The sequence below is a fragment of the Halichoerus grypus genome, chromosome X (genome assembly GCF_964656455.1).
Source record: "Halichoerus grypus chromosome X, mHalGry1.hap1.1, whole genome shotgun sequence".
Lineage (NCBI taxonomy): Eukaryota > Metazoa > Chordata > Mammalia > Carnivora > Phocidae > Halichoerus > Halichoerus grypus.
The window spans coordinates 89,337,445-89,353,890 of record NC_135727.1 but is presented as its reverse complement, the minus strand read 5'-3'; the positions used below and the strand labels follow the sequence as shown (position 1 = coordinate 89,353,890).

The 16,446-nt window shown below is 39.9% G+C and overlaps 1 protein-coding gene across 1 annotated transcript in view; it reads right to left on the bottom strand.

Annotated features, from left to right (window-relative positions):
• DGKK (diacylglycerol kinase kappa) overlaps positions 1-16,446 on the bottom strand; it is a 147,174-nt gene that overhangs the window by 95,478 nt on the left and 35,250 nt on the right. The window contains exons 2-4 of the mRNA XM_078064165.1: positions 8,797-8,907; positions 6,978-7,058; positions 4,889-4,993 (exon numbers count right to left, since the gene is read on the bottom strand). Coding sequence (XP_077920291.1) covers positions 4,889-4,993; positions 6,978-7,058; positions 8,797-8,907 — 297 coding nt within the window. The remainder of the gene's footprint in view (positions 1-4,888; positions 4,994-6,977; positions 7,059-8,796; positions 8,908-16,446) is intronic.

Genomic DNA, 16,446 nt, shown 5'->3' with positions numbered 1-16,446 from the left:
ACTTTATCTCTCCTTTGTTTTATTTTATTTTATTTTTTTAAAAGATTTTATTTCTTTTTGACAGAGAGAGAGAGAATGTACAGGCAGGGGAAGCAGCAGGCAGAGGGAGAGGGACAAGCAGGCTCCCCGCTCAGCAGGGAGCCCAATGTGGGGCTCGATCCCAGGACCCCGGGATCATGACTTGAGCCAAGGGCAGACGCTTAACCATCTGAGCCACCCAGGCACCCCTCATTTTATTTTATTTTTAAAAAGATTTATTTATTTGAGAGAGAGAGAGAGAGAGAGAGAGAACTGGGGGGAGGGGCAGAGGGAAAGGGAGAGAAGATCCCAAGTAGACTCCATGTGAAGCATGGAGCCTAACACAGGGCTCAGTCCCAGGACCCTGAGATCATGACCTGAGCCAAAACCAAGAGTCAGACGCTTAACCGACTGTGCCACCTAGGCGCCCCTCTCCTTCACGTCATTTTATTTTATTTTATTTTATTAATTTTTTTAAAAAGATTTTATTTATTTTTTGACAGAGAGAGAGAGAGACACAGCGAGAGAGGGAACACAAGCAGGGGCAATGGGAGAGGGAGAAGCAGGCTTCCCGTGGAGCAGGGAGCCCAATGTGGGGCTCGATCCCAGGACCCTGGGATCATGACCAGAGCCGAAGGCAGATACTTCATGACTGAGCCACCCAGGCGCCCCCCTCTCCTTCATTTTAAAGGATGATTTTACCAGGCACAGTATTCCTGTATGTGTTTTTTTTCTTTCAGTACTTTGATTACATCATCTCACTCTTTCTTGATGGGCAAGGTATCTGTTGAGAAAACTGTTTATAGTCCTATTAGGGTTCCCTTATATGTGATGGGTTACTTTTGCTGCTTTCAAAATTTTCTTTGTTCTTGACTTTTAACAATTTGATTATGTCTTGGTGTAGTCTTCTTTGGGTTGATCTTGTTTGAAGATTTTTGAGCTTCATGAATCTGGATTTCCATCTTCCTCCCAAGATTTGGGGAGTTTTCAACCATTATTTTTTTAAATAGCTTTCTGCCCCTTTCCCTTCTTCTTGGACTCCCATAATGCATATATTTGTTTGCTTTTCTCTATGCTTTTTCATTCTTTTTTCTTCTCTGACTGATTTAAAATAACCTATTTGTAGATTCTTTCTTCTGCTTGATCAAGTCTTCTGTTAAGGCTCCCTGCTGCATTTTTCATTCCATTTATTGTATTCTTCAGCACCAGAATTTGTTTGGCTCTTCTTAAATGATTTCTATCTTTTTGTTGAGCTTCTGATTTTGTTCATGTACTGTTTTCCTGGTTTTACTGAATGGTGCATCTGTGCTCTCTTGTAGCTCACTGAACTTCCTTAAAATAATTATTTTGAATTCTCTTTCAGGAGGTTCGTAGATCTCTATTTCTTTGATATCAATTACTGGAAAATTATTGTTAATTCTTTGATGGTGTTCTGTTTTCTTGATTTTTTAATGTTTTTGGTACTCTTGTGTTGATGTCTTCACATGTGATGGAGCAGTCACCTCTTCCAGACTCTACAGACTCATTTTGGGATAAAGACTTTTACCCATAGGTGGGTGTGAGGGTACTAATTTGGGATGGATAAGGCAGCTCTGGCTCTAGGGTGTGCAGGAGCAATTCCTGCTTCAGGGATGGGACAGCAGCAAAGTCTCTGTGGAGCTCCATCAGCTGAGGCCTGTGTTGGCAAAGACTGCAGGGGACCTCATTGGCCAAGGCTATGGGTTTCCATAGTGGTGGTAAGGGCTGTTGGGCTCCTTGGTGGTGAGGGCTGCTTGGTCCTCCTGTTCTCCTTTTCCTCCACAAGGGAAGTCATTGTCAAGAATGGACTCTTTTGTAAGAAACTTAGTTCCCCATCTTTGGAAGCATTTAAATAAAGGCTGCATGACTTGATCTAAAGATGCTTTAGACCTGGAGTCTAGATGACTTTTAAGGTCTATTCCTATTCCTATAGTCAATGGATCCATGACAATTCATTAGAAAGAGCTAACCTTTTAATCTAGTCTTCTAAGCAGCTCTTTATTTCCAATTTTCTTCTGCCTATTCTTTCTTTAAGTCTCCCAGGCTCAAACCTTTTATCTGTTTATAACTCCTCTCTCTCCTTTGTTTCTTTCAAATATTTAGATTATCCCCACCTCCATCTCAGTATCTACTATTTGTCCGCCCTTTCTATCTTCAATCTGGAGCTTAACTTTGTCTTGTCTGAATTAATCTCTAGCTTCCTTTATGATCTTCTGGCCTCCAGTTTCTCCCTCATCTAATCCAGCTTGTATTTCTAAAGTATCCCTTTGATAAACTCTCTTTCTTTTCCAATCCATCTTTAAACTGAACTTTGATATATTGCAATTCTTCACCACTCTTTATCCTGGCATTGATAGTCCTCTACCATCAGGCTCAGGCAACCTCTCCAGACATTTCTCAAACTAACTTTCCCAAACTCTTATGGTCAAATGGAGTTCCTCTTTTACTCTATTACAAAAGTTTCTCTTTTTCTGTTACTCAGCTTTTGCTTACATTAATTCCCCTGTTTAGGACTCCCCCCTACCCTTAATTCCCTGTCACCAATAAAATCCTATTCATCTTTCAAGGTCAGTCTCAAATCTATCCTCTATTAACTCTTCCCAGAGAACTCCATCCCATACTTTTCTCTCCTGAACTCTTATACCACTTTACTGTCTGTTTCATTCATCTGGCAATCAATCATGCACTGTCTTGTAACATGTCTGAAAACTATTATTTATCTCAAATACTGTCATTTAACTGTTTCTTTGTGTATACCTTGTCTTCCCAATTACCTAAAAAGCTCATTGGGGCCAGGAACCAAAGCCACACCTTCTTTTCAACTCTCTATGGAAGAGAACTGGGGGCCTAATAAGGGCTTATTCCTTAATGTGTACTGCCTATTTTCTAGTAGGTTATCTAATTACTTTATAGTGACTTTAATAAACCACTAAGTCCATAATTAATCTTCCTTCACCCTATATCAGGCATTGGTGGCGACAGAGGATAGAAGAGACCATTAGAGATTAGGTACATATGACAGAAAGCATATTTGACTCTTTAAGACTCATGCAAGATGAATTGCTAAGATGCTCGTGCTGAGACATTTCACTATCAGCTAAAAGTGTTCCTTAATAGATTTAGGTCCCTGGACAGCTTCACAGAGGTTGTGATTGCAACCTGAAACATGATTCTTCCAAGAGAATAAACAGGCAGATCATTTTTTTCCTTTCTAGTTTATGCTAGGTAGTCAATTCCTAGATCTTTAATTCAGTTGAATCAGGAATGGCACATCAACGCTCTGACGGCTTTCTCTAGAAGCTTTTTCATTTCTAAACTAATAATTGAAATTAAAAATATCCTATGTAAAATTTTATGCCAAATTGAAAGTGTGTCTTTCATGAGAAGTGCTCCAGCTTGGATAGAGATAAACCAAGGGAAGGAATGGAATTGGCCCTTAGGGATGATAATGGAAGAGGAGCATGGAAATCACAACTTCTTGTAGCTACCACTAATGCTGTGCCATAGTGGGCTTAATGGGAGTGGAGGGGAGGAATGGGATGAGTTTCTCTATTAGGAAAGGAAGAAGAAAACAACAAAGGAGTAAAATGATGAGAGCATTTCATGAAAGACCATCATCAGATTCTAAGCAAGAATCTCTCATTTATGCATAGACAATGTAGGCCTGGGAGAGGCCTTACTGATATGTGGAAAGATACTTAAGCCTCAGTTCGGTCAGCTTGTCATGTACTCATAGCCCATGAGTAGCAGAGTATATAGCTATGAAAGTAAGTGGTCAAAAGCCTGAGAAGTCCTAGAGAAATGAGAACACATGGTTTTTTCCATGGCATTGTTTTTGCTTATAAAACCCATCATCACCACTCTTCTATCCCAAATGCCTGTTAATAATCCTCTACCCTTTGCTAGTTATTTAAAATATCAGCTTCTTTTTAAGGGTGGATTCATCTTCCCCTTTATCTCCAAGACCTGCACAGCAGAACTTTGCTTTAGGATGAACCATGTATCATTTTCTTTCTAAACCCTGGCTCCATGATTACCCTCAGATTCATTTATTCATTCAACAAATATTTATTGCACCTCTACTATGTGCCAGACACTGATATAAGAAATCAAATGACAAAAATCTTTCCCCTCTTGAAGCTTACATAACTTCTAACTATGGTAGGCCTTCAGAAGAGTGGATTGAGGGCATAGCCCAGAGTTTGAATGGTGTACATTTGCTGCAGGGACCAGTGGCTTGGGGTTTGTTATTACTAAGAAGAAGAACTCTGCTAAGCTTTGGAGAGGACTGCTCCTTGCTCTTCCTCCTACATTTCTTTTGTGGTGGACAGTGAACAGAAAGGCAAAATGACATAGTGTCATTTAGAGTCACACAGCCTGGGTCCAAATCCTGCCTTTGCTCCTGAGTGGTTATTTCATTGCTACTGAGTAGTTGTTTCATCTTTGTTTCTTTCTTCTTTGTGAGCCTCAGTTTCGTTAGCTGTTACTATAGTCACTCAGCAGACCCAGGTCAAAACTGCTGATTGCAGATTTGCTAACATAAGAACATCTAAGTTAGCTGCTCACATACATCTTGAGTGCCTCATCCATTGGGCATACAGTGACATCTACATATCAAGTGGATTGTACAGAATTATCTAAACCACATACTTACCAAGGTCAAGTCTGAGTGAATTACTTTTTTTTATAAATAGTTCTAAACAGGTTTCCTAATGATATCCATCTGTAATTCCTGACCACATGGTCTCTACTTCCATCTTATTATTTCTCTGTTTGAAATGTGGCTTAACTATTGCAATCAATTAAATGTTTACTTCTGAAAGTTGTGTGAATTCTCTACTATTTCCCTTACCTTACGAATTTCTCCCTGTTGGACAGTTTTTATGACGTTAATCCATTCTTCCATGTCTTTCCGGTTGGGTGCAGCCAGGGTAACTTTTCGTTGTGGTGTGATCACCTAAACAAAAAGTCACATTATTAGCTGGTTCACATTCCACAACTTTGTCCCCAAATATAGCCTGTGAACTCTCCAAGGACTAGACAGGTCTACCAAGCTACTTCTTAAATGTAAGGCAGAAATTCCCAGAGCCACTTAAATGTAAGACAGAAATTCTCAAATACCTACCCAAAATAATAATGATAATAGTAATAAATAACACTTTAATGGCATTTACCATGTGCCAGGCACTGCTCTATTACACTTTATGTATATTATTTATTTCAATCTTCATCATGACCCATGAGATGGGCATTATTATTTTTCTCATTTCATAGTAAGGAAAGCCAAGGCAAAGGGAGTTTAATGACCTGCCCCAGGGCCACCTAGCAGGTAGAAAGCTGAGCTAGAATTAAAATCTAGATTCTTTGACTCCAGAATACATGTTCTTAAACACTAAGCCATGCACCATCTATAACTCCAGTGAGGTTGCCTGAAAATCCTACTCACTTACTGCTGCTTTGTCTACTTAAAAATGCTAAAAGGGTATATGCTTCAGCAGGGTCTGCCTCTTTCTGTTTGAGGGGAGAGTTAAAATAGTGAAGAGTCTAAAAATCCAGTTTCTTTCTTGCTTATAGTCAAGGACAACCTGAAGAGAACTTTACCATTATGTCTCTTAATCCTGGTTGGTATATGAACCCTGGCAAGAATAATGAGAAAGCCATGTTGAGGGTCTAGCAGAGGTAGGCCATGGTCAGGACTTGGTCTTTTCCCAGAAGGCAGGAGGGACACAGATGGCTACAGCATCAGTGATTGCTTCAATGGCCCTACTTGCCTTTACTACCAGCCCCCCAAATCTTGGAACTAGAGCTCACTACACCAGCAAGCAATTTCCTTCTCCTTCTGCATGTAGCACAGCATGATTCTGTGATAGATGGGAATAGAATCTAGTGGGAATTATGATAACAGCCACACCTTTGGTCCAAACCCATTCTTGTGTGGGGCTGATCAATGGTGCCTCTGTGTTTTAATTAGGCTAAGGGGCATCCTAGTCCTTGGTATTTCTCCTCTAGAATAAAGACGGAAAACATTAGCCTATATGCTCATCACCCAAAGGCTGAGATTTTTGGGACTGGGTCAACAGAAGTCTCAACCTTACCCTAGGTCAGTGTGATGTAATGAGAGAGAGAAATGATAGTAGGGTCTCCCCTCTTATATCCTACTGCTTTCCTTTCAACAGAGAATGGAATGTGGACCAGCCACAGAAGTGGGGTATTGGGCCTGTAGCTCTTTAGTCTGCTAAGTATCACCCTCCTGAAGAGGAACCCTAGTGTCCATAATCCACTATTGAGGCTGGGAGAAGACAGTTCTAGAAGGAGGTGGGTAGGAGAATTCCTGAGCCAATGGACTTGCTATTTTTCAGTGAGCTTTGTGGTCTCCATTCACTTAAATAAGCAAAGACGTGTGACATTTCAGCAGTGCCAAACCCTTGAATCCCTTGAAAATCTTCTGCTTCCTTTGAGGTGCTCTCATCAGTAATCTCAGCATAAGGTAGTTTTCACTTTGGATTTAGGTTCTTATCTACTTCATCAAAGGAGAGAGTGTCATGTAGCTTGATTATCTTGATATGTTCTACAGCATATTAGCAGTCTCTTGAAAACCTCCCAATGATAAATCTTCTAAATCAACTTCACCAGGAGGATTGATTTTTTGTAATACTCATTCTCCCCACCACCCAGAAATCAGTTCAGCTTTATATCAGGCAGGTAATAGAGAATAAGGAACATCACTTTTCCCTCTCTATCAATGGGCTGGTAGAAAATGTTTACATGAATAATCTTCAGCACTCATTTTGCATTACTACTTTAAGTGGATTTCCACACACACTTTGGGATCAAAGGAGGCTTGGGAAACCTGAACTCCGGAGGCAACACATGGGTATGGCAACCCCTCTACTCAGCTAGCTCACACCCCTACCCATTCAGTCATTTCCAATATTACTTACACAAAAACTATGGCAAAGATTTCTACAGCTGCTTTCTGCTAAGGCAACCTGAGACAGATCAATTGTTTCAAAGCGTGCAAACTGGAAAGAGATAAGAGGGAGAAGGAAAAAAAAACATCTGGTTAATAATGTCAAGAGATACTAAAAGGTAAACACACACACATACACACACACACACACACACACACACACACACTAATAGACATTTTTGGCAGTCATGAGCCAATCATTTGTTTGACTTGAGTGCTGGGATTTATTTAGCATCATGATTTTTGTTGATATATCATGTGACATACAAAAACCAAACCAAACTAAAACAAAATACAACTCTTCCTAAAACTCTTATGTGGATTTACAGGAAGGCTTAGGTGGTTCAGAAATATTCAAAACTAAGGGTTTATGCTAGAGAAGATAATGGGATATGGTCTAGCTAAGGGCCTACTGGAGCAGATAGGAGTTATTAGCTCTTGTTTTATCATCTGGCAGCCTTTGACTTTGTTGCTAGTCCTATCCAGTTTGAGGCCTGTGTCTCCTTATATGTTGGCTATAATAGCTAACATCCAGCCAGCAGCAAGAAAAGCAGGACTATGAATACAGATAGGGCTGCCTTCACTGGTATGTAGCCTGTGCATTCATACAAGGCCCCATGTTCAGAAGGGCCCTGCACTTGGTTTAATGCTCTGCTGTTACAATCTTGAAACTTTTAATAATTTCATCTTTGAACATGTTTTGGAAATGAAGTCCAATGGGACAATCACTCATGAACATAAGCAGAGGAGATATGCACAATCTGCATGTCCACCCCATGTCTTGTCACTCCATTTAGATTCATGATGCCCATGAGCATAGAATTCCAGTGGACCCATGATGTGTGGGAGTTCAATGAGACTCAAAGCAAGTACAAGGTAAGCATGTTACATCTATGACTGAGTAAGTAAGGGAGCTTATAGCCCTGAGAATCCACACTTTCTGTAGAAACTAGAACTTGCCTCAAACAGAGAAAAAGGCAATGGTGTTCTAAGAAATATGAACAACCAAGGCACCCTATTGTGTTCTTTCTTACTTATGTTACTTCCCTATATTAGCCAATAATTTATGCTGAAAATGGTAACACTGAAGGAAAGGGAAAGATAGGGCAGCCCATATTTCCTTTTTCTTTCAGTCAGGGTGTCAGTAGAATGTATAAGTATCAAGATGTGAAATAAAAACAGTTGAGCTGGTGTTTTATACTGGTGAGAACAAAATATATATGTGTGTATGAGCTACTAAATACAAATTATATAATTTTGGTGGTTTTTCATATGAGCTAAATGCTTTTATATTTGCTTTTAAAACTGGCATTGTATAATATACAGATGAATGGCAAAAATACTAATAATTTAAAATTTTATTTTTTCTTAGAATGACATTAAACAACAAATAAAAGATGCCATGACTAATCATTGCCTTATATTTTAATATCTTTAATGACATTTTTTCCTTGCTTTTTAAATAAGGGGCCCTGCATTTTCATTTTGTACTGGGCACCACAAATTGTGTAGTTGGTTCTGATGTAGAAGCTAATTGAGGAATCTATAAAAGGTAAGGGACAGAGGAAAGGGAAGGGAGAGAAAAGTGTCCCTCATTTGGCCCAAAAGGACAAGTTAAAGGAAAAACAGAAGATCTCAACTTCTACCTTGATGTTTGCCAACATGTCTTTACCTATTGGCCTATTTCCCCTCACAAACATTTCCTGGCATCCCCACCCACTCACCCAATGACAAGATTATATAGATATTCTATAGAATAAATATTCTATATATCTTATATATTTTCTTACTGCAGGATGGTGTGCAAAACAGAGCCTTTGTCCTCGAACCAGAAAATATCTAAGCTTCCATCTCTTGAAGGAATTACAGTTCTTCAGCAGAGGTCCTTCCTTCAGTATTTTCTGAAAAATAAAAGCATAATGCTGAATAATTAGATGAATTTGCAAGATCATATCACTTGTTCTCTCAGTTAAGAATATCAGGTATCTGGAAGGCTCTATCTCTGTCACATATCTGAGAAATGGCCTGAGAGGCAGACAAAAATACAAGGAAGTTAATTCAGTCAGAAGAGGAATTGGTTACCCTTGGAAAACACATTCATGTTGATATAGGCTCTAAATTCCTTAGGATATTTGGCCCAAGAACCACGGAGAACATCTCCACTGGTGGTAGGGGATGGGGAAGAGGGACATGAACACAAAAATATAAGAACAACATTTCTAGGAGAGGATAAGTAATAGGGGAAAACGCTGAGTTCAGCAACGGCAGATATTCAGGAAAGCTCCAGGTTGTAGCTCTAGACCATTCCTATCAGTTTTAGAATGTTCCTTTTAAAATATTAAGTTGGATCACATCCATTCCTTGCTCACGAGACTCCAATAGCTTCCTAACATTTTCAGAACCAAATCCAAAGTCTTTACTATGACCTTCAAGGGATTTATTATCTGGTGAGAAAGAAAAACAAGTACCAAAAAGGAACTACCTTCTGATTATTTTCTTTATGTATCTCATAGTCTGGTCACTTTTTCACTTACTTACTGAACTGACTGACTCTAACCAAGCATAGAATCTATTTACTATTTTTACCCTGAGGAAGTTCTCGGTTACATTTATAGGATACAAACCAACATACAAGATTGCCATTTGGGAGAAATATTCACATCCACAAAGCTGGAACTAAACCCATACTGAATGGACAAAGAGCCAGGCTTAGTTTTAGTCACCAAATCAAGGCTCTACCATGAATTACATCCATAATCTAAATTAGAATTCACCACTGAGTGGTTGTGGAAGTGTTTTGTTTGGCCTACCTAGTGTTTTTCAGTTTTTAATTAGTTGATAATATTTAAAAGAAGATTTCATAGAAAAATTCAAGTTTCCTGTTTCTTAAAAAAAAAAAAAACCAACAGAAAATCTGGTAACAGTGTGAACCTATATTTTCACATGGCAACAATCTGCTGGAACAGAGTAGCAGATGCTCCCTTCAGATTGGGGTGCCTGACTCCAGCAGGCATTTGAGCTTGGGACCCTGATCTAAGCAATCCTTTGCTACTCCTGTTCTCCCAAATATACACACATCTATTACACTCTCTGTTCAATTCTCTAATCAATAAGATAGTACTTATAGAACCTCTGTATGTCAATTGTAAAGTTGGTTCATGAGGAAAGTTTATCTGAGTCCTCTTGATAATTTATGGGAGTTTCAAGGTTATTGTAATACCCTTGAGATGCTTACAAAAAAATGGTGCAAAAGAGTCAAGACAAAGTGAACAGTAAGATCTTGTGGGAAGGGAAAAGCTGGCAGGGAGAATGAGAAATTATATTTAAATTTTTGAAACTGAGTCATCAATGAGAAAACAACTTTTCTAAGCATTGCAATTACATCAGTCTTTCCTTTCTCTGGTCTGGTGGCCTACAGTATATACTCTCAATGATGGTATTTAATTTTCTCTATCCTAACTTCCTCACCTCTATGCCATATATTCTTCCACACTAAGTCTTCATGATACCCAAGCAGTCATATTATCCCTTTCTGCTAAAGACTAAAGTTCAAAATTTTAACTGCTCCAACCATTGAAACCATGGCCATTATTTCTGCTCCTTTCTCAAGTTATTCTACTCTGTTGATTATTAAATGCTTCTCATACTGTTCTTATTTTTGTCATATACAGTGTCCTCTGTAATAGCTTATTTTACAGTTTTTGGGTGGATATTTCCCCCTTCCCTCCATTTTCAGTTTAAAGCTTCCCTTCACTTCTTTAAAGCCTCCCTTAACTTCAACATTCTTCTTACTGCTGCTGCCATACCTAGCTCTCTTCTCTTTCTGTTCCTTTCAGGCGTGGCATGATGGGATGAGATAGTAATGAGAAATGAGGAGGGGGATTTTTTCCTCCAGAAGATTCCCATAACTCTGGGCTTTCTGCCCTTCAGAAAATTCTCAGAGCCTGGTGATTTGAAATATTGAAATAAGTAGAATTCAGCCTCTTCTCCCCAGCTGCTTCCTTCTATCAACTCTTAGTAATGATCACTCTTTAATTCCCCTTCCTGGTACTAAAGAAATGTTCTCTTTTCTTCTCTTACCTGCACCTTGCTAATTAATGATATCCTGTTATCCACCCAAGGACACAGTGAACCAATTAATTAATTAATCTATTAATCTGAGGACACAGCAAGTCATCAAAGCCTTCATTTCTCATTCCATGAACCTAGCATTTGTCATAGTCAAGATAAAGGAAAAAAAGACTTTGTGGTGCATGTATCATTGAATAGAGTGCTTCATTCATATTTTCTGAGCTTCTACTATGGACTCCACCTTTGGCAGGGCCCTTTGGGGTAGCTGAAGAAATTGCAGGCACATTCCCTGCCTCAAAGATGAGGATAGTGGGAGTAGAGGAGGAGGGACTGATAATTCATGTAGAGAGACACAAAGTTATGTGAGCTCAGAGAATTATTTGAAAGAGCCTTGGAGGCTTCATGCTTATTGCTCTAAATGTTTACCTTCTGATTCAAATGAGGGATTCCACCAAGACAGTGGCTATCTTCTCATATATCCTGTCATTGGGTACACCAGCCAAATCACAATTATCTCCTCTCTGTCCCATAATATTAAACTGGTCACTTTGAACGCACAGCTTTAAGTACAGGGCTATCTAGTCATTATCCATAGAAGGCTGGTTGGTAACAAAAGGCTCATCAAGACCTAGTAGGGTAACTGGAGAGACCAAGATCAGTTGCTACTAAATTCTAGGTGATTATTATGATTGAATGCTGACCAGTGTTACCAGCTCATTCCATTTTTCAAGACAAGCTGGCAATACGAGTTAAAATCTATGTTAAGTTTTGTAATATTGAAATGCTAGCAACTAACTAATTTTTTAAAAAAAATTTTGAGTGCCAAACAAAACATGTATGCAGGCCAAAGTCCACCTACAGCAACCAGTCTGCAATTTCTGAACTATGACTATTGTCACTTTCTCTAGAGGACAAAGTGAATTAAGTGGTGGGTATTTCTAGTGTCAGAGGAGATTGCAGTGTATGAATTTAGAGTCTGTGTGTAAGGATCCTGCGTATGAGATATATATTACCATGGTGGGAGCAGATAAATGTTGATGTGATTTATGTATAGTAGGTATGAAGGTTAGAAAGCCATATAAGAGTTTCTTAAGTTCTAAACACAGACTCTATATCATCAACTCTGAACTACAAATATCAAAATCTGTGTTGGACAAAGGTAAAGTTCCTATAGTTCTTTTCCTTTTCAACTCTGTCCACCTTTGGGAGAAACTTACCTACTAACCCAATCCCCCTGTTTTTAAATAAACCACTTTTTATTTAAAACTCAATAAGCAGCCCCAATTTTAACAAGCAGAAGCTAAAAATCACTCAATCAAGGGGTTGCCTCAAGTCAATAAAATATGTGCATGCAAACAAACCTTGACCTGCTTAAGGCTACTAAACCTAACAAGGATGTGAGACAAAAATTGGAAGACACACAAACACGCACACACACACCCTGCAAAGGGAGGCTTTGGAAGAAGAGCCCTTGTATCCCATGAGAGGATTTACACAGTGTTTCCCAGTTCCTGGCTGCTTGCAGATAACATCATCTCATTACCTTCCACCACAACCGTGCAGTGGTACCTCCAATTTCCAGAAAGTAAATCTGAGGCTTGGATGTTTTCTGTTACTTTGCTTGAGGAACCACAATTACAAAATGCTGGTGGGCTCTATGCTCTTTCCACTACTCTGCCCATGACAAGAAAACAGGGAGTGACTGATTAATTAGTATGCACACCACAGAGTGAACACACTAATCTCCAAACTTTGTCCTGAAAGACAAGACCATAGATATCTAAGATTAAAAGCTGTTCTATGAACAGCTCTGAATATTCAGTACTAAAACTGTTAATGAGCTTCCCTCTAAGAGGCAAATGGTAATCCATAGTGGGAAAGAACTCCTGTTTTTTTGTTTTTTTTTTTAAGTGACTGTCCAGGATTGACTAGAAAAGTGATGAGAATTCACATATATACAGCACTTTCAATTGATAAAGTGCTTTTACTTTTGTTATTGAATCCTCTCAGCAGCTCTTTGAAGTAGGTATTGAAGGCATCTAACTCAATTCTGCCCTATGAAAGATAACCTGAACTTCAGTTTAAGTGGCTTGCCCATATATTTTTATTTCTAAGACATTATCGAGGTGCTTGAAATTTTTCTTCTCAAATAAGATTGTCAATGTTTGTTTTGCATTTCTGAGATTTTGCAGTGTCTTGGGGCGAAAATATTTGTCAGAAGAACGCATCTCTCATGTTATTATGAAAGGTAATGAGGAATAAGATTCTATATGTGAGATTTTCTTGGTGGCCACCTTTACAGGCATACAACTATTTCATAAAATGGAACACACCCGTAATCCTTTTGGTCCAAGCTGCCACACTTCTGTGGCAACGTTTTGATGCTGTGGATAGGAAGGAGTTAGGAAGGGTCATAGGATCCTTGTACATACTGAAATGTCATGTGACACACCTGATGCTTCTTAAACCGGAACATACTGCAGGCAAGCCTCCTACTCCTTCCTGCCAGTTCTATCTGACGTTAAAACCGAAACACTGCAGTGTCTACTCTTAAACTCTCAAGGTTGCCTGTTTTGTAGTAGGAGTGAGTGTGGTGTTGAGTTCAGTTACCGCAGAGATGGATCAGCTTCATTCAGATCCAAGAATGCAGGACCTACCAAAGCATAGGTAATTCAGGTTTACACAAAATGTCTTTGCCTAAACTGTAGCAGCCCTTGCAGAGGAAGCTAGAGCTTTGGAAAGCTCTGCTTCAGTTTCCTTTCGGGTCTTCTTTGATAAGCCAATCTCCATTATTCCCAGAAACTCTTGCATCCTGGCACAGATGATCTCTGTCCCTGATGCTCTACAACTCAGCATGTACAAATTAATTGCCAGTAGTGAGGGTAAGCATTTCCCTTGCCCCATATTTATTAAACATCTTCTATAAAATATCTCAACAGGGTCTATAAAGCAGCCCAATTTCCCATATATAATTAACACCTGCCTGCTGCTTAATTGAGAAAGGGCAAGTACAGCTGCTGCTGTGACCTTTTCCTATGCTCCTCCCAAATCCCCAAAGCTGCGACTATCTGCTACGTCTGTTTTTCTGTGGCTCAGTGGGTTTTTGATGGGTGAGGCTTTAGGTTTTTACTCTTTCCTAGCAAAAGGAGCTCTTATTACATAGCCAAATTGAATTCCACCCCCAACCCATCAAAGAGTAGGCAAGCATCATGACATGTACCACTATCTGTTATTAGCTGGCTGCTCTTCTGTTTTACTTTCTCATGCTGCTCTTGGGAGGGAGGTGGATCAAGTTGGGGGATGAGTAGGTCATCACTCTTCAAGTGAGAACTGGACTTCTACTATGAGCACAGCTGGGGAAGCCAGGTTCCTGCCTATGGCTCCTTCAGCCTAAAAACCTGGAACATCTCTTCTCTTTGCTTTGGGGGTGGAGGTGATGGGAAGAAAGCCATTTCCCAAAATGGCCTGCCAAAGTTGATTCAGAGCAACAATGTTTGATTTGGTTAAAATGCAACTCTGGGTGCTTTAGGCTTTAAACAAGGCCAGACCTGCTGTTTCACTGAAAGCTTTACATTCCCCAGGGTCCTTTTGACATGGCAGGAGTCAGACAGACTGGCTCCAGCATTTACTAGCTGTGTGACCTTGGGCAAATCACTTAACCTCTCTGAGCCTCAATTTCCTTGTCTTGTTAGATGAGGCTATCTCACAGAACATTTGCCTGCCATTCTATAAGTGTGAGTCTCTTCTGGATTGTGGAGGCAGGGGCTTGTGCCACAATTTCTTTCATCCCACTACTGGGAGCTTTCCCCTTGGCACTAGCAACCCTGGCTGTTAAGGGCTGCAGCAGAAGAATGCGAAGGTAACCAATTGTCCCAGTTTCCCCAGGACTGTCAGTGCTAAACCCAGGAGAGTCATGGGAAAACCAAGATCTGTTGGTCACCCTAACACTGAGGAGTCAGATCTTTCTACGGCTCAGGTCTGCAAGGACTATAGCTGCAAATCCCTCCCACTACTTCCTGTGCTAAGGAAGAACTATAGATGCTCATCCATGTCCCTCTTCTCTATTAGTGAAATAAAGTTGAAAATGATGCTACATTTTTTTCTGAGTAGGTAAAAACATATCATTCAAAAGATATTTTATACACATGCACAAACATACATACATGTATTATTTTGCCTTCATGTATGCACAGTGTTTTGTTTCTCACTTTCTATGCCTAATTTATCATGGAGTCCTTTCAATATTACATACTGAGCTGCCTCATTTCTTTTTACAACTGCATAGCATTCCACTGTATGGATATAATGTGATTTACTTAAACAGTCCCCTATTGGTGGAAGTGGTTTAAAATCTTATTCTATTACAAACAACACTGCAGTGACTTTCTGTATATACATGTCATTTTGCACTGGTGTGATTACGTTGATAAGACAAATACCAAGGGTTGGTAACTTTAAAACTAGTCTACTGGGACCATAAAGCCTAAACACATATGTCTTCTCAAATCTCTCTGCTCTCTCTCCCTTTCTTTTTTCTATTATTGGAGTTTCCTAGGAAGGGTAAGGACCACTAATTGCTTGGGGGTTGGGAAGGAGGTGAGTAATTTGGACCCAGGCTGACAAAGTGCAGAAAACAGTAACCTGGCTCTTGATAATTGCCGTGGGACCAGCAGCAACCAGGAAGGGGGACGAGCTCAGCTGAGTCCTCCCAGACCTACACAGAGATTTGAGTGCTGGTTTTGCTGCATTGAACTGTGCAGACTTGAACATGCTATTTCACTGCTATAAGGGACCAGTAACTTAGCTGTGGGTGGGGATATGAAGATGGGGTCTATATAGTTCAAAGTCTGTGCTCTTGCCACAAAACTGCCTTTTAATTTTCAGAGCTAACCTTGACCTTAGCAATGACTAATCTTCTCCCTCCTCACCCTGTTAGAAATGATGAAAATAAATCCCTAAGAGGGACTGTACTTATCCAAGTCAAACAGAAAATTAGTGGCAGGACCAGGACTGGGGCTTCAGGCCACTGTATTTTAGTGGTGTGGGGAATCTTCATTGATTCTTTAGTGGGAGCGAAGGTGCCCTATAACTACAGCCATTGAGTTTGCTCTGTATTGGAAGTGCCTCCTGGAACATGCTCATAGTTTCGGGGGCTCTAGCAGGATAGCATGGAAAGGGATGCGAGGAGACAAGCAGGAAGATAGCTTGACTCTGAGAGTTGGATCAAGAGGAAGGGTTGGGTCAGAGCTTTGGAAGTTTGGGGAGAATAGTGGCTTAGGTCTTCCTCTGCAAATGCAGGGATGACTAAAGTTGTCAACTAGAGGAAAGAGGATTGTTTTTGAGCCTTGGGAGAACCAAAAGCTTAGAAG